General features: G+C 54.7%; 1 protein-coding gene across 1 annotated transcript in view; it reads left to right on the top strand.

The window, feature by feature from the left end:
- The first annotated feature begins 490 nt into the window (after window positions 1-490).
- Window positions 491-24964, top strand: part of NECTIN1 (nectin cell adhesion molecule 1) — a 68197-nt gene continuing 43723 nt past the window's right edge. Inside the window, exon 1 of the mRNA NM_001206022.3 lies at window positions 491-569. Within this exon, the coding sequence (NP_001192951.1) occupies window positions 491-569 (79 nt within the window). The remainder of the gene's footprint in view (window positions 570-24964) is intronic.

Genomic DNA, 24964 nt, shown 5'->3' with positions numbered 1-24964 from the left:
AGCCGCCTGGGCCCCGAGCCCACCGCGCCGCCCGCCCGCCGCCCTCGCTCGTCCCGCCGCCCTCAGAGGACGGCCGGCCATGGACGCCTGCAAGTTGGAGCCGAGCGGGAGGGTGTGAGCGCGCCGGGGGCCGGGAGCCCGCGCCGGGCAGCCGGGCGCGCCGGGGGTGGGTCCCTCTCCCCTGCCCGGCTCTGCGTGGAAGAAGAGGGCGGGGACCGGCACCGGGAGAAGAGCGGAGGAGGAGAAGGGGCATGACTCGTGCAACTTGCGGCGGGCATCTGCCGAGCCTCTGAGCCGGCGGCGGCCCGGGGCCCGGATTGCGGCCGCGCCGATCCCACCCAGCCCTCCCCGCCCCGGCCGACGGCTGAGGCTGACCTGGATCCTCCGAGCGCCCGCCGGCCGGCAGGGATCGCCTTCGTCTTCCGGGCTGCTTTCTGGAGCGCGAGGAGCGCTCTCCTCGCGGCTCCTCTCGCTGGACCCCCGGCCCCCGATGGCTCGGATGGGGCTTGCGGGCGCCGCTGGACGCTGGTGGGGACTCGCTCTCGGCTTGACCGCCTTCTTCCTCCCAGGTAAGCGCGTTCCGCCCCCTGCCTCCCCACCCCCCAAGCCCCCATCCAATGTCTCCCCAGGGCTGGGAGCTGGATGGCGGGCACGTCTGGGTTGTAGGGAGTGAAAGGAGCCAGAAAAGTTGGGTCACGGCTTAGGTAAGGGGGGTGCGGGTGGTTCGGCGGAGAGAGAGGCTGAGGAGCCCAACAGCCTGCCCTGCGGGAAGGCAATCGGATGCACGTTTCTGTGTAGCAAGAAAGCACTTTCTCCGCGCAGTTTTTCACACAAAAAATAATAATATGTAATAGCGTTCTATTTATTTAATAACCAGCTCTCAGCTCGGGAAGCAGTTTGGAAACACTGAATGTTACATAAATGCAAAATAATCACCGTAATCACCGTCTCGGGGTAGGAGACAACAGCCCCAGGGGGAGGGCGTCAGTCTCGGAGCTGGTGGGCTGTGGGCTTGGCGGATGGAAGTGGGGCTTCGGATTTTTTTCCTCCAGCCCTTTCGCCAAGAGATTTCGGGCGCTCCGGCCCCCTCCCGCACCACGTCGCCCCCCTACCCGCGCGGGGAGCAGGCTCCTGCGGCAGAGGCGGCTTCTCGCTCACCTGCGGTTCTTTTCCGGGAGGGTGAGGCCCGGCGGCGCGCTATCGCAATCTCCCCGCCTAGCGCGGAGCTGGGCTTTGCCTTGGAACTCCGGTCCCAGTTTGGGGGGCTCTCCCGCAGGAGGCGCCGCGGGCTTCGTGCCAGCCAGGTGGCTGCGTGACCCACTTTCCCGAGGATGCTCGCGTGTCCTTCCTTGAGATGCTGGCGGCCGAGGGGTTAACCCGACGCCCGACCCCCGGGGTGGCCCCCGGTGGCCCCTCTGACGGATGGGGTAGGGGCGGAGGCTGGGACCGGTCCGGGCGTATTGTGCTGGGGAATGAACTGGAAAATGCGTTTAGGAGGCAAATCCGACCGAGTCCCCGCGGCTGGATTTAACCCTTTGTGTCCCTGGGGAAGCTGCCCAGCTCCCACAGTGGCTGGGGACACCGGCGCGGGTGGGGCGGAGATTGGGGGAGTTCCTCCAGCCTTCGTGGAAGAAACCTGAGACGACCTCCCGCCCTAGCTAGGTGGGGGTCGGGGGGAGGAGTTGGGGAGGGCGGGGTAGGGTGGGGGCTCGGTTGAAGCACGTGGCCCTGGCCTTAGGTGGTAAAAGAAGGTGTGAGAGTGCAGAGACCAGCTCTGCGTGGGGCAAGAATGTTGGGTCTGGACTCCGCTCGCTGCTAGCGGAGGGGATATGGAGGAGATATGTTCGATGCCGCAGACACAAACGGCAGTTTGTTGCCTAGACGTGGGGCTGGGGTGCGCTCCTGGAAGGCGGGAGCCTGGCCTCATTCACTTCTCTACCCCGTCTGCCGCCAGCTCCCGGCCAGGGCTCAGCAAATGTCTCGGAATGGCCCATGGCTCCAAAGTGGTTTGTGAAAGGCACACCAGGGTCCCAGCCCTGCAGCCTGCAGGTGCTGCCCTGCTAGGTCGGTGGGGGTAAATTCCAGGGCACACAGGTGTCACTGCCCATTTCAAAGGTGCATGATTGAGTCCCTCGCAGCAAGGGTGGTTCCGGTGAGAATGAAAGGTCTTCATCTTACACTGGACCTCCTGGGAAACCAACGGGAGATGCTGGAAGCTCGGGTTCTAACATTTGTCTGACCACCGGGGTTCTGGAACCCTTCAATTCCATATCGCCCACACTCAGAACCCAGCAAAAGGCCAACTTTCCTGGGGCCTGACTAGTCCAGCATACTAGGGGTTAATCTAATCCTGGGTCAGACAAAGAGCAGGAAGATTTGGGGAGGGGAGTGAACTCACCCCCTTCCTTTTGTCACTCTCTCTCCCAGCTTTGTGATGCTGTCCCTGTAGTTAATTCCATCTTTGGAGGGGTGGAGGCCTGCGCTGCTCCATCCCACTTGGGGAGTGGGGGCAGGGAGGTGATCCTCTCACCTGGTTCAAGTGTAGACACCGGCACCCCCAACCAAAACTCCAGATTGAGGGAGTGGGATGCAGATAAGGAATCACAGCTCAGATGGGCACTTCATAAGCATTCCTTGGTTGATCCTAATTGTCATGGCTGGGTAGCATCAGCGGGGCAGCCAGAGTTCCCTGACCAGCCAGCCTCCTCTACCTGGTGCCCACGCCCCTGGTGCCTCTGTGAAAAGACAGGTGGATGTGGTGGTGCCCACATGACACTTGGACAGAGGCTGGGGGAAGTCACCCTCCAAAACCCATCTACCGTCACCCTCAGGCAATCTCCTTCTCCCTGGGGACCTGCCAGCCTGATTCTCTTTTCTGGGTTCCTCTGGGCTGTGGCAAGGAGTATAGAGGGATGAGGAGAGGAGCCTGATGAGATGGGAGAGGGGACCTCCCACCCCGGGGGTGTGTGTGGTGGCTCCCTGACTTCAAAACACTCCGAATCTGGCTCTTAGTGTGTAAACACAGAAGTGTGTTTTCAACAACACAGACTTTACCAGGCAGGGTGGTGAAGCCCCATCAGCCTCTGAGATGAGTCTGGGGTTTCTGCCTGATCACTCAGAGGAGAGAGCCAGTGGGACCCGGGAGCTGCATCCAAGAGGAATAGGGGGAGCCCAGGAGAGGAGGCAGAGAATCTGCCTTAGAAGCAGGTGTGCTGAGCTGGTGTCCCACCTACACCACACCCTCCCTAATTGGCTTCCCCAAACCTTTTGTCTGGGAAGAGAACACACACCCCAGGTGTCGTGCACACCCTTGGAAGACCTGTCAGGCCACAGCAGCACCCTCTTCTCTGCAGCCTATGCAGAACTCGCCGTCATGATGGTTTTCTTTGAAACCCAGGGAGTCAGAACTGTTGAGTTATCTTCCTGTCTCCCCATCACTCACAGACAGTGGTGTGTCCAGGCTTGCTGGGCAGGACATTATGGCAAAACTGATTCCGCTGGCTTGGGGTTTGCAAGCGAGTATAAGCAAGAATCCCAGTGCCCATGTCAGAGAAGTATCTCCGAATCAGATTCAAGGCCAAATAGTCAAGGCTGGAAGGGAGGAGGAGGAGATATTTCAGTGCCTGGGCCCAGCACCTGGGGCTGAGTGGTCTAGAAGGTGTTTCTGAGCCTGACTCTCTGTGTTTATGGGACAGGCAGCCCCTGGTTGCCTGATGCTGGCCGAGACTATGATGTCCATTCCCTTCTCGGCCGTTCAATTTTGCACAATGAATCCACCTCGTTGGCCTGATCCGGGACCCAGTTGTATGCTGCCAGGATGGTCTCGGGCCAGAACCCTAGTGCTGACGACTGAGCAAGTGGGCCAGGCTGGGGAGGGTAGGGGACCGGGGGGCAGCCCCAGTTGCTGTGCCTCTGGTAACTGCCATTGTTTAGCAGCTGACTAATGTTCATTGTTCAGCACAAACAGAAAATACCCAAGGGAGGTGTAAATTTACCTTCAATTTTCCTGATTGTATCTTTCCTTGTTAACCTGGTAAATCAAATGGCTCCTACCTGCTGTGGGGACAGAAAGGGTATCTATATATATTTACCTGTTTTGCTGATTTTTTTTTTTTTTTTTTAACTTTGAATGTCAGCCTGTGGGCCAGGCTAGAAGGAGTAATAGCCAGCTCTGGGACTTAGGCTATAACGTTTCTGATAATTTGCTTACGGCCTCACCATCAGTATAGAGTGGGTGCACACACATGTGTGCAAGACTGTGTGCTTGTGTTGACCATCTACAATTCACTGTGCACATACAGAGCCACGGGGAGTAGGACAAGGACGTGTGTGCACTGGGATTGTGGGTCACCGTGGGACAGGGGCATAAATATACATCAAATGCATCATCACCTGCAATTGATTTCTTATGGCTTCTGACTGGGATTTTGTGAGAGGCCTGTGTTTATATCAGAGTGTCAGTGAGGGTAACTTTGGAGGAGACCTAGGATTTGCCCTTAGCCAGCTCCTTCTAAGACTGAGCTACCACATCCTTTGGGGGTAAGAAGCCTGGACACCCCTTTCTTTTTCTGCTCTGCCCTTGACCTCAGGCTGGGCCTCTGCATCCTCAGAGGAAGATGCTCACCTGGAGAGATTTTCCTCTGCTTCTCAGGATTCCCGGGCAGCCAGGAGGGGCCGCAGGAAATAGGTTTTCAGCTACTACTTTGGCGTCTCTGCTTTCTGCATGAATACTTGAGGAAAAGGGTCATCTGGGGAAAGGTGATGTACTCTGGGCATTTAAAAAGGAGCTCTGAGTCCTAGGCTCTGAAAAACCCTGTAGAACCATACGTGTGGCCAGTTCAGCAGCATACATGTGCCTGGAGCACCCCAGTTCACAGAGCAGAAAGCAGTAGCCCCCTTGTTGGAAAGGCAAGTGGGAATGAAGGGCAAGCATTGGGGAAGAGGGCAGTCCTGGGAGCCCAGGTCCCGATGCCCAAGTCAGGCTGACAAGTGTTTCTGCCCCGTGGTGTCCGCCCCTCTCCATAGAGACCACGTCTGTAGAGCCAGCAGCAGATGTGCTGGCTGGGGCTGGAGGTAACTTAAGATCTGAGCAGGGATCACCTTGCACAGGGAAAGCCCTGAGCTGGAGATAACACTCCTTAGCCTAGTTAACCCTTTAAGCTCTGGATTCTCCTGTGCTGTTTGGAACTGGAAAATAGGGAGAGGGGAAAGATGGGTGAAAACACATCAGACCTAGTATCTGAACCCTGACAAGGAACGATTAACTCACTGCCACAGGAGAAACCTAAGGACACAGAGAAAGCCTTCCTGATCACAGACTGTATGTAGGCTGTTCAGGGCAATAGGTAATCCCAAGGGTTATCCTGAGGTGGGGGAGGGGCAGTAGGTATGTATTCTCAGAGGCTCATGAGATCTGTGCCTTTCACAGTCTTTTAGGGGCAGAGCAGCTGTGGTCCCAGGGCCCAGTTCAGAGGGAGCAGCAGATAGCTCAGTCCCTCTCCCCACAACCTGGAGATCACCCCATCTTGACTGCCCAGCAAAGTGAGACAGCAAAGCGAGACCAGCTGGACTGTATTTGAATCCCAGCTCTACCAATTGCTAGCTGGGTGGGCCTGGTTAAATTGCTTTGTAGGCCTCAGTTTTCCCATCTGTAAAATGGGTTTCTGCTACTACGCTTTCAAAGGTTTGTGAAAATTAGAGCAACAGTAATGTATGAAAAGTGTTCAGTGCATTGCCCAGCTCGTGGTAAATGTGCAGTAGTGGCAGCTATTCCTGTGTTCTATGCCTTTCCTCTGAGTGGTCCTGGCTCCCTCTGTGTCTGCCAGCTGGGTACTGCCAACTGCACACTCTCTTGAGAAAGAGCCACTCATTTGCCTGCCCACTGCTGACCTCGCTTCCCCACCTGGAAATGATGGCAAGGGCTGCAGCAGCCGTGGGGGACTCAGGTGGCCTGGCTGGGTGCAGGCACCTACCTGAGCCCAGCCTGGTCGTGCACTGCACGAGCAGCAGGTGCTGTGTGGCCTCTGTTCTGCAGCCTGTTGCCAAGGGCTCTCCCCAGCACCCGCCTCACTCCCTGGCTACAACCCAGCTGGGCACTGCGGCCCATCTGGAACACTGGCTGGGGTGGCAGCCTGAGGCTGGCATGGAGAACCCGGGACTCAGCCCCTGCAAACTTCTACGGGCCACAGGCCCCTCTCCCAGCAGTCCATGCACCAGCTCTTCAGGCAAGATGGTTAGCTGGAGAGGTAGAGATCCCTCCCGAGGTCATGCCCTTCTCACTGACAGAAAGTCCTTCAGTTTCTCCTGCTGCAGATTGAATGCTTTCACCAATAATAATAAAGATATTTGTGATACTCTTTTCAGCTCATAATTTCAGCTGATCCACTCAATAACCCCACGTAAAGGGTATCAGTAGTTCTCCCATTTTACAGGTGAGAAAAGTGAGGTGTAGATCTAGTACCTTGCTGCCCATCTCAGATTAGACGCCAGGTTTTCTGACTCCAAATCCAGTAGATGAGGAAAGATGAGATGGACTGGGATGGACAGATGCAGAAGAGGCTGAGCCAGATCATGATAGAATGTGTCCAGGGGGGTGGTCATTTGCTTTGCTGGCAACCACCAGCTTGTACTGTCCCCCACCTGGTGAAGCGAGGTATACATGGAGATAGAGGTTAGAGGGCGGCCCTGCTGGAGCTTCCCACAGTTCACGTTGACACAAAGCACAAGATGCCCAATAACAGAACAGCTAGGGGAATGGGACAAAGGGAGCATATCCTTCCAAATGCTAGAGCATCACTCCCAGGATCTGACCCGAAACGTGGGCATGGCCCCAAGGTGTGAGCACAGAGCTCCAAGACACAGGCAGGCACACTGCCAGTGTGCTGGCAATGCTCAGAAAGCTTTGTGGACTTGACTGGAGCAGTGGAGGACAGGAGGGGCTGAGATTTGGTAGGCAGAGTTGAGTCCCTCTCCTGGGCTACCCCCACCCCTCTCTGGTCCATGCAGATCCCGGTTTCATTCCCAGTTTATGAGGAGTCTCATTACCTAGCCACAGACAATAAAACCCGCCCGGCCACTCTGGCCCGGATCTCATTAGAGGACATTAGTTCCGCTGGCTTGGTGGCCCCACTGGGACACAGCTGCAGGCGTGGCCCAGGCAGCAAAACAGGCCAGTGGCTGTGGGCACAGGAATGTCCCATTGGGAGTTGAGTTTGATCTATGGGCTTGAGTAGGGTCCTCCCTCCCCACCGCCATCCGTGCATTCTTGGAATGCATGTTCCCCAAAGCTGGAAACATGGGGTCCCTCCTGCCCACTTGGACGCTCAGTTCTATCCCCCCTCCACTGCCCCCTCCCTTCAGGAGATAAGGACACAGTTCCTTCCAGAACGGGGCAGGGGAGTCCACCTTCTGAGAAACTCAGCAAAACACTGTCATTCCATGGAAGAGGGCCTTTGGGGACAGGGACAACAAGCCCACTCACAGCCACAGGTCTGGGGACACCCTGGAGAGACACGTCTGAATCGTAGCCCACCTTTCTGTCCGAAAAGTGGGGATAGAGACCTCGGGGCCCCATGTCAGAAGCATTTTTCATCCCCTATAGATGCAGTTTCACCATCTGGCGGCCTTGGGGTGGTGGAGGGTGGGAGGGGGAGCTTCCTGGTCCCACTCCTCTCCCCGAGGTAGATTAACTGGCCCACAATGGCTGTGATGGAGCCCTGGTTGCATCTTGGGGTTCTTCCCACCAAAGACAGGATTATTCCTTTCTTAGCAAATTCTGGTGCCTGTTGACAGCCAGCTTCTCTACCCTCCCCTCCCCTTCTGCTTTATCTCCCTTCCCACCTGCAGACCAGCCCTTCACCAAAACATCGCCAGGGCCCAGTGGATGTAGCCATGAAAAACAAGATGAGGGCAAAGAAAACCTTGCCCCGTCTTAGTGCCTCAGTCTTCTAGAGGAAAGAGAGTGCCAGGCCGGAGTAACTGGTTTTTAGTGCTCCATGCAGGGGTCACGCAGGCCAGCCCACACTTCATTCAGGTCAGGAGCGCCCGCCAAATGAGTCAGCAGAGATGGGAGCACCGATCTGTTTGGGCAAATGTCGGCAAGTCAGCCCTGTTCTGGAGAAAAGGGGGCTGGAGACTTGTACCAGCCCCTGGTGGATGCTCCCCTGTAAGGCCCTTCAGCTTGTTTGGAATTTGAGCCCCAAGTGGGATTGGTCGGCTGCCCCCATGGGGTCCATTCTCTGGCCCCTGAGCAGCACCCCAGGTATCCCCTCCCTTAGTCCTGGTCTCTCTTGGGGAAATGCTCTCAGCTGCTGGGACAAAGCGAGTAGACAAGGTGCCTCAGAGCCAAGCCGGCCTTGCTGCAGCTTGATGAGGGTCCCACTGCAGGAGAGGCTGGAAGCAGTATCCTCACTCGGGGGACCGCTGCAGCAGCCCCTGGCTCACCTCTGTCCCCGACTCCTGACTCTCCAGCTCCAAACTGCCTGTACTGCCTCTTGGATGAATATACTTAATCCGTGCCTGAAAAGGAGGCTCACAAGCATAGAAGCACCTGATGGCTGCCCCCTCCCTGGCTCAGCTCCAGCCGCCACTCCCAGCCAGCCACACAGCCTGTGCACTTTCTCACCTCAGTGCCTTTGCACGCGCCATCCCCCCACCCCTCCCCTAGTTCCCATATCCAAGAACTGAAGTTGAGAGTATTTCTATCATGAAGCCCCCCGCTGGAGATGACCTCTTTCACTCAGAGAACCACCCCTTGTTGCAGCACCTCATCCATGCCACCCATGGCAATAGCCACTCTACATCTTGCTATTAGTTATTTGGGCCTGGGGTTTATCTTCATAAGACTGAGAGCTCCAAACGGACAGGGTCCATTGCTGAGGGGCTTGGACTCCCCAGGGCATTGCACAGGGTGGGCCACTCTGTGGGCTGATTACACGGTAGGCGGATACTTCATTACATCGTCCAATGTTAGGTGGATACATCATTGTTTGGACAGTGATGATGGTAACAACAGCAAACTGTTATCAAGACTTTTTAGACACTCAGACACTATTACGAACATCTTACCGGTAATAACTTATTCAATCTCCATAACAATACTTACTTCTTGTGGAGGATTATTCTCCTCATTTTTAACATACGAACAAATGAGGCCCGAGCGGAGGTTAGGTAACTGGCCTCTGGTCGCAAAGCTATTTAGTGGCAGAGCCAGGATTTGGATCTGGGAAATCAGGCCCAGTGTCCATGATCCTTACTAAGCCTGGGGTAACATAGGACCTTGCTTCCAGAATGCCTATCACCCCTATGTAGCATCGTAGAGCCTACCCACCTGCTCCCTTTGATGATGCAGGAATGACCTGGGGCCTTCCTGGAGCGTTGGGGGCTTATTAATGCTCATCATCAGAAATTTTCAGCGGTTGTTACTACTTTACCTCCTGGATCCCCTGTAAGTACTAGAAGTGCAGTTGTTACACTCCTGGTGCATCCTGCCAGTCACTGTTGTGTCTTGGGAGTGCTAACGTGCCTCTGCTGGAGGGAGATGTCTTGACATTATTGCTCTTTCATCCCCTGAGCCTTTGAGCATCACTGATGCCATCTGAGGGCCTCCCACCATGTTTCCCTGTGAGACCAGAGGAAGGTATAATAGCGCCCCTTGGAGAATCTGCCTGGAATTGCCCCCAGCAGGTGTTTCCAGGCTGGTTCCACATCCTGGGTGGGTCCACGGCTCAGCAAACTGATCCCATGCCAGCGCCTATCCTAAGCTTCTGGAAGGTCCCCCTCTCTATTGCCCTCACCCAGAGATCCCAAAAGATGGCAAGGGAGGGGCCCCTACCTGGGGAGCGGGGCAGGGAGAGGATTTAGGGTGTTCACCTGTGCCAGCTGCTTTGATCTCCTGGGATGAAAGGGCCTGGTGCTTCCTATGCCCCAGGCAGGTTCAGGATGGGGAACCAGGGGACAGAGGCATTGGCCACCACCTCACAGCTGGGGTAGCGAACTTCCCAGGAAGGACGATCATGGGAGCAGAAAAATCAACACCCTTTCCCAGTGTTGTGGCCGAGGACCAAGAGTGGAGTCCAGATGGCCCACCTGTGGACTGTCCTCTCGAGGGTCACCTGGGGCCAGTGCCCTGCCCCACACCCTGACCCTGCAGGTCACCACGTGCTCTCAGGCCTCACAAACTCCCTTGCTTAATTAGGAAGGTAACTCGGCTGCAAAACAGTCATCTGATACATTTCGACGCCAAAGAGAAATTCCTCCCAGACTCTCTGCTGTTCTAGATTATCCATGCTCCGTTAGCTTGAATTACAGAGTGGCCTCTGTGGCCCAGACCCAGGCCAGAGCTGCGGGATCGGTTCCTGGGACTGGAATCTGCCCCCTACCCTCCCTGGGAAGGACTTGGAAGTGATAGGGGGAAGGGGGCCTTAAGACCTGTATGACCTCCATGCAGACCTAAGGATTGACTCATCAGCATGAAGGAGCCAGCTCTGCCCTGCGCCTTCCTTCCCTGGGGCCTGCGATGCCCACGGGTGCTTTTGAGTCAAGCCACTTGGATGCTCCTCTTGTGTCCCCTCTGGGCCAGGCCTCCTTTGAGGGCTTTAAGTCAGTGGCAGAAGCTTCTGCAGTGGCTCCTGAGTGAAAAATTGGAGCAGGGGCAGGGACAGGCTTCTCCTCGAGTGTAAATGAGACCAGAGCAGAGCAGCCACACTGCACTGTAGATTATTTTATGATGATTGCCCACCTCCCCCACCCCCAAACAACCTGATCTCATTGGCCTAGATTGCTGCATCTCTCAGAATGATGGATGGGCCACCTCTCACTTCCTAGGCAGGGTGGTCAGCCCTGCTACCGAGACACCGCCTCCCCAGCCCCTTGCCAGATTTATTCCCTGTGTTTGTGGTGCCCAGAGAGTAATCAGCATCCTGGGCCGGCTGCGCACTCTGATTATCTCTGCTCGGTTGATGGATGAGCCTTTGGGGAACTTAGATGACAGCCCCCGGCCCCTGCTCCCCTGTGCCCACCCCCGCCTGGGCCTCAGCACCCTTCCCAACCCTCGTCACCTCCCAGGAGTCAGATAGTGGGCCTCCAGGTTGGATCTGAAGCGGGGGGCAGGGGGTGGGGGGTGGAGGGGGTGGAGTGGGGGTGGGTGGGTGGTGTTAGTCATGGGAGGAGGGAAGGCAACACCGTTTGGCCCCCACCTCTCAGCACTGCTGTGGGATAACTGGGAAGGGTGTTGGTGGCTCCCCTTCCCTCCTGGGAGCTTGGGACAGGGGACAGACAATGCCACCAGGGAGCTTCTCTGCAGGTCACCCCTCCACACACACATACACCCCAGCTCTGCGTAGAAACACCCTTGCTAGGAAAGAGCTCCATTATCCTCTCCTGTCTCCATCACACCATTACTCCTGCCCCCTCGGCACTTGTGTACACAGTTTGCACGTAATGATAATTTGTGCTGGTTTCTGTGTTTCTTTACAAGTGTTTTTATGTCTTCTGTGTGTGTATGAGAGGTTTATGGCTTGTGTGTGTGCGTGTGCCCGCACATGAGGTCATGTGCTTTGTGTGTGTGTGTGTGTGTGTGTGTGTGTGTGTGTGTGTCTGCTCCCGATCAGCCTCTGATAGCCATCTTCTCCCCTGTGGAGGTGGGGGGCTCTCATCTAGCTCCCTGTTGGGAGAAGGGCAGAATCTGGATCCTGAGGGTGAGGGGAAGAAGGGGGGAAGGGCAGGCAATCAAAGATGATGACTGCTGAGGCAGCGTTTTGCACTGCCCCCCAGCCGCCACTTGGAGAATGCAGAAGGTCAATCTTAGATAATTGTTTTGTCTATAGGATCACAAACAACTGGTTGGACTATTTTTTTCCCAGCAAATTGACTGAACCCACTGGTTGTTTTGGAGCCAAGTGGTCTCTGCCTTTTGTTGCTCACACGTGGCCAAGTATATATCTGTGTCTTGTCTTCGCTAAACTTGAGTTTTCTCCACTGGAAAATGGGGGTGCGATCCTGGGAGGTTTAGAAGAGCTAAACAATGCCTGTAACGTGATTAGCACAGTGCCTGGTACAGAGCAAGTCTTTACACCACTTGGCTGTTATTAGCTGCTGCCTGCCCAAGGACCCTGGGTCTGGAGGGAGGTCCCTTCCCCAGGGCTGGAAGCCAGGCCCAGGAGCCTCCCAGCAGTTCATGACCCAGCACGCTGGCAGGGGGAGGGGATCCCTTGCAGCGTTGCTATGACCTCTCTAGGGTGATCAATTCAGGAAGGGTCAAGTATTCAGGCCTCTGGGCTCCTGGAAAACCACCCACATGGTCACCTGGGAAGGTATCTGGTGACCCATGCCATCCTGTGCTCCCTTCTTAAAGGGTTGTTGTTGTTTAAGTCGCTAAGTCATGTCTGACTCTTTGTGACCCGGTAGACTGTTGCCCACCAGGCTCCTCTGTCCATGGGATTTCCCAGGCAAGAATACTGAAGCAGGTTGCCATTGCCTTCTCCAGGGGATCTTCCCAACCCAAAGATCAAACCCACTTCTCCTGCATTGGAAGTCAGGTTCTTTACCACTGAGCCACCAGGAAAGCTCTTCTTAGAGGGTAGTTAGAAGCAACAGTTACATGCTCTCAACCAAGCTACTCCAGGTGCAGGAGTCTAGCTGCCCTGAGAGCCCAGAGCCAGCACTTATGGGGCTCCCACTGCCCTGGGTATACAATGGGAGAGGGGTGGTGGATCTGTTCCTACACCCACTCAACCTCGTGTGCACTCGTGCCTCCTGGAGCTTCTAGTCCAGCATGGGACAGCACCCACCCTCTGACCTCCCAACACAGCAGGTGACACCTCAGGGTGCCACCTCTTCATGCCCATAGGGCAGGTGCCTGACTGGGAGATGGCGGAGGAGCTGGGCCTCATGTGGTTATTACCGAAGCCTGTCCTCTCCCTAAACTCTCCCTCTTGGGACATGAAGGGACAGAGGTGACTAGGCAGGAGGTTGAGTGCTCCTTCACCCTTCAAGCCAGGTTACACATCTGAGCCCACTTGTTCCCTCCCAGCCCCAAGTCTGGAAAGAGCCTTCCAGCCGGACTCTCAGCTGAGGGTACCCACTGCCCTGCAGGGGAAGGGAAGACCAGAAGGGTAGGTCACAGAATACCCAGAGTCTCGGCATTAGAAGGGGAGTCAAATAATATAACACCCAGTCACTTCTTAAAACCCCTCAAACACATCCGACCTGTAGGTTGATCATCCAGCTTCAGCATGGATACCTGCAGTGACAGGGAGCTCACCACCCTACATGGAAGCCAATACAGCTGTGACTACCCCAAATTCTTCCTTATGCTGAGCTGAAATCTGTTTCCCTGAAGCCCCCACCAGTTACTCCTGTTTCTACCCCAGTGGAATTGTGTGGAACACATTTGATTCTGCACAGGGGGTCCTTCAGGCATTTAAAGACAGCCTCTGGCACCCAGGGTCTTCTCTCCCATGAGCTCATCCAGCCAAGTCTGACACCCCCTCCATCTCAGATGCTTTCCTGGGAAGCAAGTTGTCTAGATCCCCAGTAACAGGTGTGATGCTCCAAACACAGGCTTCCTGACCCAGGGATTTCAGCCTAGGAGTCCCCAGCCACAGCCACTGTCCCAGGGCCAAAAGGAGGCAAAGTGGATTGGCTGCCTTCACCCTTCCCCACCTCCTCCAAACGCCTTCCCCACCTCCACCCCACCCCTTCCCCACCTCCACCTCACCCGTTCCCAACCCCTGTTTTCCTTTGGATTAACGATAAATTGCAGTGAGAGATCCGTTTATCTCCTGTGGGAATTAAGGAATTAAGCTGGTGAGGGGCCTGCGAGAGGGACCATATTGCAGAGATTCAGGGCATAAGGAGGACAGTGGGGAGGGCAGGGGACCCTCTGCCTGCAGTCGCTTCACCAGGAGGCAGTGCAGGCAGCCCCCAAATTCTCCCAGCAGCCTGTGTCCTCGTGGGCATGGGTGGGGACCGGTTGGAATGGGTGTGGTCACTGGTGCACAGAAGGATGCCACCAGTGGGATGACCTCCCTGCAGCTTCTTCTGTCGCCTGGCGCTTCATGCCATGGTGCAGCCGCTCTATGGCATGTCCCAGGGCTGGGAGAGCAAGCCACGGCATGTGGTAGGGTGTGGCACCTCACCATCTGACCTTGTGATGTACAGTCTGCGATACAGATTCTGCAGCCGCAAGTCCACCACCCCACCCCCAACAGGCAGTCCATCAGTTCCGACCAGGCACTGATCACCCCCTACCGCCCCACCCTACAGACCATTGTGGGTTTCTTAGTGGTGAATTCCCGGGACCAGTGTTGAAATGAGTCTTTGGCCACTGGAGAGTCTGAGCTTCCCTTTATCCTAAGGATAAACCAGAAATCTCCTTCCTGAACCCCCAGAGGAGGTTAATCAGGACCCATTCCCCCAAGACTCCACCCTATTCATCTCCAGTACCCCGTCCCTGGAACCCAGGAGGCATGGCTTGGAGACCCTTCTCCCCCTTCTCACAGGCTTACTGCTCCTTGCCAACTGCCCTACTCCCTCCTGCATGAGACCCTGGTCCCCTCACCAAACCCTGCAGCTCAGCAGGCGGAGATAAGGCGCTGAGCTACCCTTGGAGTGTGGAAGTGAGGAGGTGGGAAGTGAAGAGGGGATGGCTCCTCCCCCCGGCTGCCCCCTAGGTCACCCAGTCATGTCCCCAAATAACAGTTTCAATTACTGTCATCCCTCTCTCTCCAGACACCCCACCAGAGCAGGGAGTAGGAGTTGATATTCAATGGCAGCGACCACCAGGAAGGGCAGGGAGAGATAAAAAGCAAGGCTGGGCTGGAGATAGCCTGCGGGGGGGTGGGGCAGCAGGCAGTGTGGAGGTGGGGAGTCCCAGAGGTGCTTGGGATGCAACCCTGGTGAAGGGGGAAAGCCAGAAATTGGGCCCTCCAGTCCAAGAGTCTAGCTGGTTAATAACTAGTAACTTGGGTTAATAAATGATTAGTGTTTTCTTCCCACTTTCAGTTCCCCCACCTCCAACCTGGAGATCCTTCTAGGCTCTTCCCTGGGCCTCTGAAAAGAAGCCCCACCTTCCCCACCCCCACACCCCCCACCCCCCGCCCCCGCCTGGTTTCTGGTCTCTTAAGCCAGCATGGTGTTTAATCTCCAAGAGAGCTTAGGGACTGACTGCAGGCCTGCCCCACAGGCCCTTTGGATGCACCTAGATATTTCCTCCTGGGAGGGCAGGCCCTTGGACCACCCCAGAGCATCCCTGTAATCACTCTCCTTGGTGCCCGCTGACTCACTTGGTTGTCCCCGTTCCACTGGCCAGATGGGGTCCTGGGGTGATCCTGTGGGTAGCTCTTCCCTAATCCTTTAGGTGAGGTCAGTTAGTCAACAGATGCTCTTTGAGCATCTTTTAAGTACCAGGTACCTCTTGGCAAGAAAAAGTACTTTTAGCCATTTAAATGGAGGTTAAAGACTTGATTCAAAGGCTGGTGTGTTGGGGGGTGGAATGGGATGGGGAGAAGGGAGGCGCATGTCCTTGGGGTTTGGCCTTTGGGTGGCATTTTTGATTTGTAATTGCTGGAAAACTTCCCATTGGCAGTTTGTGCAGATTTCCAAGCCTTCTCCTGGACTCTTGGTGCCAGCCCATCCTGGTGGCTCTCAGAACATTTCTTTTGTAAGCTGTGTGGCCAGGGGAGCAGGAGCCAGTGAGGACAGGGCGGGATATGAACAAGGCAATGGGCTGGTGCCAGGGACCTTGGAGCCTCCCCTGCCCGTTTCAGTCCTTGGCAAGAGCTGGGGCTAAGCCAAGTCATGAGCTACTGTCTGAAAACAGGTGTTTGCCCGCTCTGAGCATTACTTAAGTAATTAAAGTCCACACAGGGTTGCGAGGAAGACACCTGGGCCCTAACCCTAGGGGAGGCTTCCCTGGGGATATGACCTTGATGCTAAGACCTGGAGTCCAAGTGGCAGTGGTGAGGAAACACCAGGATAGAGTGACCAGGGCAGCCTGAGAGGCCACCCGTGACTGGAGCCTTCTGGCATGTCTTCGGGATGGGGGGCCATGGAAGGGGCTGAGAAGGCTGTGGGGAGGATTTGGGGCCTCAGAGAACAGTCTCCTCTACCTGCTGTGTCCACTTTCAGCCTGCCCTGTGCCGGCTGGACAGTCCCAGCCTTCTATTCCCAGGATGCAGCCCTCACTGGGCTCTCGCCATTTCTGTGCTCGGAACCCCAATTCTGCCTTCACTAGAGCTGGGCCCTTTCTCCTCCGTCCTCTGCGTCTGATTTGTTGTCAGCTCTTACTGGTCCCATTTCTACAGGACCCCCATCCCCACCCCAGTCTCAACACTGCCACCCTCTGAGACATGCGAGTGCGGGGGGCTCTCCCTATTCCCTTGTGGCCTGCACACACAGAGCAAGGAGATACTGGGGTACATCACACTCCTGCTCTGCCTGAAACCCTCGTGCCTGCCCCTCCCCTGCCAGTGCTGCTTCTTAAGCACACACTCTGTGACCGAGGCCAGGGCTCTCACCCGCAGTTGGCACTGTTGACGTCCTGGGCCAGGTGATTCCATGCATAATAGAATGTTCAGCACCATCTCCGGCTTCCATCCAGGTAGATGCCATTGGCGTCCTCCCACCATCTCCCTCCATGGGACAGTAAAAAATGTCCTCAGATATTGCTAAATGTTCCCTGGGACAAAGATACCCCCAGTTAGGAACCACTGGCCTAGGCTTTTGCTGTAGCCAGAAGATACTTTTCAAAGCTATCTCCCCCAGCCTGCCATGGGCACATTCAAGGTTCCATGTCTTCAATCTTCCTAACCCAGGGATCGAACCCAAGTCTCCTGCATTGCAGGCAGATGCTTTACCCTCTGAGCCACCAGGGAAGCCCATTCAAGGTTCCAGCAGGAATTAACTGCTCCCTCTCAGCTCCTCCTCCTCCTGCTCCTGCTGCTGGGTCAGTCCAAAGCCCCCCATGTGAAAATTGCTGTGAAATGCTTGGTTGCCAAAGGGCCCCATCCCCTGAGTTCTTTGCCAGCCTCTGGGACTGCACTGTCTGGAACTTTCTCTCTGCCCCTCACCCTAGACCCTGAGTCTTTGAAGGGGAGGACTGAACCTTACAATGTCTTCAGGCTCCAGCTCAGTGCTTTGAACACAGTAGGTGCTCCATAAATGTGCAGTACACCAATGGGAGCTGCTGGCTTGCCCTCCTTCTCAAGCCCAGTAAGCTCTGAGAATTCCTTCCTCTGTATACCTCTCTGTTTTCCTGGCCCTTCGTCTAACCCTATAACCAAGGCAGGAGAAAAGGGCAACAGAGGACGAGATGGTTAGATAGAATCACTGATTCAATGGACATGAACTTGAGCAAGCTCAGGGAGATGGTGAGAGACAGGGAGGCCTGGCATGCTGCAGTCTATGGAGTTGGAAAGAGTTGGACATGACTTGGTGACTGAAGAGCAACAACATAACCAAGATGCTAAAACTTCTGATATTTCCCTCTCTCCTGACACTTCCCATACTCCCCTCGTGCTGTTTGCTGCAAACAAAAGCATCTTTTTCCCACTAAGTCAACATTTACTAAGTACCTTCCGTGCACGGAGCCCTGGGGAGCAGGGGACTCTGATTTTCATGTGTGTGTGAAGGTGTTCCTGGCTATGTGGTTTCCCAGCGTGTGAGCTGGTGCATCACTAGGCATGTTTGTGTTTGAGTGCAAGTTTGTGGGGGGTCTGCTCCTCCACTAGCTGCTGCACCCTGGGCTCACCCCCTCTACTCACCATCCCTCACCTTTCATTCCTCCCGGCCTTTGATCACACTGTCTTCTCTATTTAGGGGTCCTACTTCACTGCCTGGCAAAGTCCCACTCATCCTTCAAGGCCCTTTCTTCTCTAAACACCCCTCCCCAAGTTCATCATTTCCTCCCTGTTACTGTCATGGCACTTGTAAACATTCCTGCCATGGCACCTGATCGCAATATTAGTCCATCGTCCCTTGACCCCAGGACCATATCACTCTTTTACTCGTGTGTGTGTGTGTGTGTGTGTGTGTGTGTGAAAGAGAGTGTGTATATAATTCCTTCTCTCAGTCACTTGATAGATTCTTAATACATGTTTATTAAGTAAATTGAAATAAATTGCTTATTTCATCTCCTAAAGCATTTTCCTTGTACAGTTCTAAGAATGTGTCTCTGATTAATGACTTTGCTTAACCTTTTTGCGTGTGCCCTATGTGTTTCTGTGCCTGCAAACATGCACAAACACACACGTCTGTATGTATACAGCAATGTTTAATTGCACGTGTGTGCTTGGTCATATACACAGGCAGGCATGTGTTTCGTTTCGGTGTTTCTGTAGGTTTAAATGTGTGTTCCCCCCAATGCAGCCACTCTCCAAGCCGCTCACATTTGGGAACTGAGAGAGTGAGGGTGCAGGAGACAGGGGATGACTCCCTCCAGGTGGGTTTCTCCGCCCCTTCTGAGAGGCTCCTTCCAGAATTCCCTTCTGACCCTGCCCCTGGTCTGCTGAAAGTGACCAGGGACTTCCTGTCCATCCTGTGGCAGCCCAGCATGGGCAGGTGGGGTTGGAGGGCAGAGCCTTCTGTGGCCCAGTCACATCACACCCCCTTTCTGATCCATCTCTGCCCTGTTTAATTGGAATTTGGCTAGTGGAGACCATCTGTTCTATTCCGTCCTGTTTCCATGACAACCAAGTGGCTTGAGACTGAGGTTTGTGGTTAGAGAAGTGGCCTGGGGGATGCTGGGAAAAATCAGCGAGGTCCTCCCCCTCAGACCGGCTCCACCTCGCCTTTTCCTCTCTGCCCTGCCCTCACCCCCAAGCCCAGAGTAAAAATAAAGTGATTGCTTGCCAGGGCATGAAGTCCCCCAGCAACGCTCTGCCTGCCCGGCCGGCCTGCTCTCTCCCAGGCTGCTCTGGGCTCCCCACACACGGCTCCCTCCTGCTTCCATTCATAAGCTCCGGCTAGAGAGATAGCCCTGCCCTTTTACCCACATATGGGGCTGAAAGGGAAATCTAGGGGCTTGAAAGTCTGCAGCTTTTGCATGTGCTTTTCAGTCTCAGCCACCCTTGCCTCCAAACCGCTGCCTCACCCCATCCAGGCATCCTAAAATGTCCTGCAACCAGGGATCAAACACAGGCACCCCCCCTCCAAATTTACAAGCATCAGAACATTCAACCCCCTTTGATGGCCAGTACATTTCCCCTCCCTGGCCCGTGAGGGAACCTCAGTCCCCATGAACCTTCCAGATGACAGGACTTTGAGAATAGAATCCCTTACTTCCCTCCCAAGGGGATGGGTGCTCCCTCAGCCACCTTAGAAACACTCAGGGCCCCCACACAAAGGACTCTGTTAGAGCCCCTGTGCCCAGGGCTCTCCCATCCCCCCACCCCCCCAACCCTGATGAGTGGGGTGGCCCCAGCAAGTGCATGGCAGACAGAAAATCTCTAAGCCTAGTGCGGATGGGGGTTGGGGGATGGCCCCAGGGTTCCCAGGAGCTCAGACAGGCTCTGACACACGGGGATGGGGGGTGAGGCTTTTTTCTCTCCTATTTCTGGACAGATAGTTCTGTTTTCACGGTGTTATTTTCTGCCCTAATTTCCCCGTCTGCAGCAAAGCTGCTTCCGTGCCTGCTCTATTCCCAGGGGACCCGCCTGTCTTCAAAACTCAGAGGTGTGGCTTGTCAGGTGCCCTGTCTGCCACTCTGGTCCCAGGTGTAACGTGCTGGGCCAGCACAGCTCCTGGATGCGGGGCGGGCACACGGGGTGGGAGCCTGTCCAGAGGTGGAGTCCCAGGGTCTCTAGTGCCCCCCAACCCCAGCACAATCAGCCCAGGGCAGGGAAGGAAGAGACCTCAGCAAGTCGATGCTTAGAGAAGCAGGGCTGAGCCAGGGACCCCCACGTTTGGGGGATGCTGCAGTCCTGCAGAGGTCTAGTTGCCAGCCTTCCTCTATCCAAGTGAGGTCTAGCTCCCTGCCACGCATCATTCCTCATGTGCCTCATCTTTTATTATTGAGATGTAATTCACCTACCATAAAATTCACCCTCTTAAAGTGTATGATGCGGTGGGGTTAGTATATTCACAAAGTTGTGCAGCCATCACCACTCCCTAACACAGAACAATTTTGTCACCCCAAAAAGAAGCCCTGTGCCCATGTGCCATTCCCCATGATCCCAGCCACCCCCCAACCCCTTTAAATCACTGTCTACTTCTGTGTCTGGATTCACCTGTTCACCACAGTTAGTGTAAGCAGAAGCACACTCAGGGCTGGCCTTTGTGGTGGCGCCCTGCACTGAGCAGCTCTCATGCCTCTTTCCATGTCACCCCCCGGCTTCAGCAGCACCAGTGGCTCTCAGTTGCGGCTGACTGGAGGGCAGACCCTTGTCTGGAACAGAGCCGTCTATAAACTGGTGCTCACTTCCCTTTCCTGTCACCTCTGCAGCACACAGCCAGCGCCCACAGCCAGGCTTTTAAAGATCCTCTTCCCTCATCCCGTTCCCTCTTCTCTCTCTGAGGGGCTCCTGCTTATCCTGTAAGACCCAGCTAAACAATCTCACTTCTTCCATGATCCTCCACCATCCTCAGAATCGCTCCTCGTATGAGCTCCTGTGGATTTTGGTTCATACTTTAAAAAACAAACAAACAAAACACAGCGCTTATCACTCAGTAATTATTTGTTTTCATGTCTGGTCTCCTGCTTGGCAGAAAGCGAAGGAGAACTAAAGAGCCACCTGATGAAAGTGGAAGAGGAGAGTGAAAAAGTTGGCTTAAAACTCAACATTCAGAAAACGAAGATCATGGCATCTGGTACCATCACTTCATAGCAAATAGATGGGGAAACAATGGAAACAGTGAGAGACTATATTTGGGGGCTCCAAAATCACTGCAGATGGCAACTGCAGCCATTAAATTAAAAGATGCTTGCTCCTTGGAAGAAATGCTATGACCAACCTAGACAGCATATTGAAAAGCAGGGACATTACTTTGCCAACAAAGGTCTGTCTAGTCAAAGCTATGGTTTTTCCAGTGGTCATGTATGGATGTGAGAGTTGGACTATAAAGAAAGCTGAGCACTGAAGAATTGATGCTTTTGAACTGTGGTGTTGGAGAAGACTCTTGAGAGTCACTTGGACTGCAAGGAGATCCAACCAGTCCATCCTAAAGGAAATCAGTCCTGAATATTCATTGGAAGGACTGATGTTGAAGCTGAAATTCCAATACTTTGGCCACCTGATGTGAAGAACTGACTCCTTGGTAAAGACCCTGATGCTGGGAAAGATTGAAGCCAAGAGGAGAATGGGCTGACAGAGGATGAGATGGTTGAATGGCATCACTGACTCGATGGACATGAGTTTGAATAAGCTCCAGGAGTTGGTGATGGACAGGAAAGCCTGGCATGCTGCAGTCCATAGGGTTGCAAAGAGCTGGACACAACTGAGTGACTGAACTGAACTGGTCCCCTGCTAGACTGAACTTGCACAGAAAAAGAAAATGTCTTATTCTCCTCTCTTATCCTTCTACCTTCCTGCCTCTTGCCACTATCACCATGGCAGTGAACTAGCACAGAGCTTGGCACACACGATGTGCTCGGTAACGCTTCACAGGCACATAAGGGCCAGTGCCTAAAATATCCTGGAGGAGAGAACCTGGTGCAGGAAGAGGGAGGGCAGCATGAGGCTTAGGCTGGTGGGGTGAGTAGGAACCCCATTGCCCAGGAATATTTGTGACAAGGTAAGGATGGTAGCCTTTACACCTGTGTCTGATGAAAACCTCCCCATCCTTCAAGGGTCCCTTCAGGATGGAGGAACTCTCCCTGACCACCTCAGCCTGCAGGGGTATCAGTGGTCCTATGGTCCTGGTCAGACAGAAACTACTAGATAGAAATTCAGTTCAGTCACTCAGTTGTGTCCAACTCTTTGCAACCCCATGGATTGCAGCGTGCCAAGCTTCCCTGTCCTTCACCAACTCCTGGAGCTTACTCAAACTCATGTCCATTGAGTCGGTGATGCCATCCAGCCATCTCTTCCTCTGTTGTCCCCTTCTCCTCCTGCCCTCAATCTTTCCCAGCATCAGGGTCTTTTGAAATGAGTCAGCTCTTTGCATCAGGTGGCCAAAGTATTGGAGTTTCAGCTTCAACATCAGTCCTTCCAATGAACACCCAGGACTGATTTCCTTTAGGATGGACTGGTTGGATCTCCTTGCAGTCCAAGGGACTCAAGAGTCTTCTCCAACACTATAGTTCAAAAGCATCAATTCTTCAGTGATCAGCTTTCTTTATGGTCCAACTCTCACATCCATACATGACTACTGGAAAAACCATAGCTTTGACTATGCAGACCTTTGTCAGTTAAGGAATGTCTCTGCTTTCTAATATGCTGTCTAGGTTTGTCATAGTAGATGTAAATTACTAGAAGGCAAATGATGATTCTAAAACCTCTCGCTCCTCACCAGTGTCATGGGAAAGAATTGAAATTCCTCTCCTTTTTTTTTTTGCCAAACCACGGGGCATGGGGAGTCTATAGCTCCCCAGCCAGGGACTGAACCTCTGCCCGATGCAGTGGAAGCACAGGGTCCTAGCCACTGGACTGCCAGGGAAGTCCCTTGAGGGTCCTCTCTGACCTTCTCTCCTCCTATAGATATTATTGGTCAAGTGAGTATAAAAGCGGGATCATAATAGTATGGAACTTCGAGAGTTTAACTGAGGATTAAATGAGAGGGGACAAACAAATGCTCTGAAAGGTCTGGGGTGGGGGAGCGCATTTATTTATTCTCAAGGGTGCTATCAGCACAGATTAACTGAGAGAAGGAAGTGGAGGCCCAGGGTCTCTGGTTTGAAGGAATCATTAAGGCCCCTTCTCTTTGCTTGTCTTTTATGCCCTTTCCAAGAGATTAGAAACCTTGATGGAGCAGTTCCATGCTGTTTATTATTATTTGAAATAGGCTGGAAAGCAATCAGAATTGGATTTTCTTGAAGGGAGGGTGGTGAAAGAGACAAATTAAGCCTTCACCCCTACTCCGAGGGTTGGGTTTGTAGGAAAAAGAGAATGGGCTGGACTTGGGGGGGGTCCCTTCCAGGGGGGATCCCTCCCTCTTCTTGGACACCAGCAACTGAGGGAAGACGGTCCTTCCTGCTGCTGAGGGAACAATGAGGGGCTGGTAGCCGAGGTGGGCTGGGACCTAGCAAGACTCACAGCCTTCTCCACAGGGAGTCACCAGAGCCGCTGGCCCTCCTCACGGTGGGATCTAGTTCCCAAGGAGGGTGCCAGGCAGACCTTCTGCCCCTGCAAAAACAAAGCTGCCTAATTGCCTTTTAATCTGGGGATGTCGGTCTGCTGGTGTCGGTACTGAATTGTAAGGGGAGATAGTATCTTTCCCTTTGAGTGAGAAGTTATTTGATCTCTGCGTCAGAGGAAGGCCTGTGCCCAGGGAAGAGGTGGGACGGAAGGGAAGGTGGAAGGAGAGAGAAGAGTGAGGGCCTGGCTCCCGGCCGACCTGAGGCTTTATTTCTCCCCATAACAATCATAAATAAAGGGAAACAAGCATCGCTCTTGTCTTGGCTGAAGGCCATTGTTTGGTGCAGGCTTCCTCCTCACCCCTGCCCCTCCTGGCCTCCGTTTCAGGCCCAGGAAGGGGAAGACAGCTTGTCTACAAGAAGAGGGAGTGGGCTGCCAGCTGTCTCACCTGGAGAGGTGGGAGGGGGGCTCCCAACACCTGAGTGCACCCCACCCCGCCCCACACTGCCTCTGGTCTCAGCTCTCCCCATCTTTGCAGAGGCCCCTAAGAGGTCTCAGGTGATTACAGGAGGCTCCTAACCAGTGCCTCAGCCTGCGCGCCCTACTGAATCAGCAACCTTGCCCTAATTCATGTGTCCCCCCAACCCCTCCCGCTCACACTCCCCAGCAGCTCCCATCTCGCTTGGAAGGGAGGCCTGGGCCCTCCATCATCCAGCCCCTGCACCTCTCCTCTCCAGACACGCCCGCCAAGCTTACCAGACCCATGCCCACCTCAGGGTCTTTGCAACTCTCCTCCCACCTGAAATGCTCTTCTCCCAGCTGGCCACACGGTCAGTCGGTGGGCTTGCCTCCTTGGTTCTTTCCTCAGCTGCCCCCTGTCTCAGTGAGGCCTTCACTGGCCACCGTTTATCTCAACTTAAGCAGCCGTCGCATACACCCACACAGATACACCCACACTGTCACCTTGAAAGTCCTTTCGCCACAACCTGCTCCAAGAGCTGTCCCTGACCTGTGTATCCCTGCCCCTCTGACAGTGCCCCGCTTCCTGCAGGGTTTTATAGCGTCTACAGAGTGCTTGCGCCTTATTCTCCCAGCATCCTCTGCGGGTCAAGGTGGTGTATCTTTGAGGGTTCTGAGAGGCCCAGGACTCACTGGAGAACCCCACTTGTGAGTGGCAGGCTCTCAGCCAGAGCCATGCACATTCTTCATAGAAGCTTCTGCTGGGCTGCGTGGAAGAAGATCCGAGCCCTCCCCCAGCCTCAGGCCTAACAAGTGGCCTAGGAAGCAGGCTGTCTGTCCTGGGAGCGGTTCAGCGCCTGCTGCCCCAGGACCCAGCTCATCTGGGTTCCCTCCTGCCTCCTCCCCTCACTCTCTGGTGTGCGCACAGGCCCAAATGGTCCTTCTGCCATTTTTCTGCACCTATCTGCCTGGCTGGAGAGACCTTCCTGGGAGGGGACAGCGTGGCCTGTCTCCACCCCAGGGAGGAAAGTCAGGCACCCTCTGAGCCTTCACTGTGCTTAGTACTCGAAGTTATAGATGGAGAGGTGGATGCTGGGAGGGCCCCAGGGGACCTCTTCCTAGGCTCAGGTCAGCTCTCTGCCTCCAGAAGCCCTTCTCTCTCAGCTCTGGGCTCTCTGCATCTCAAGAAACACTGGGGGAGCCCTGGGAAAGACCCAGGAGGAGGAGGGAGGGAGACAGCCAGCCCTGCACAAGCAGGGACATAGGGACACCCT

The sequence above is a fragment of the Bos taurus genome, chromosome 15, assembly GCF_002263795.3.
Source record: "Bos taurus isolate L1 Dominette 01449 registration number 42190680 breed Hereford chromosome 15, ARS-UCD2.0, whole genome shotgun sequence".
NCBI classification, from domain to species: Eukaryota; Metazoa; Chordata; class Mammalia; order Artiodactyla; family Bovidae; genus Bos; species Bos taurus.
The sequence above is the reverse complement of the archived record's forward strand: the minus strand, read 5'-3'. Positions and strand labels throughout refer to the sequence as shown.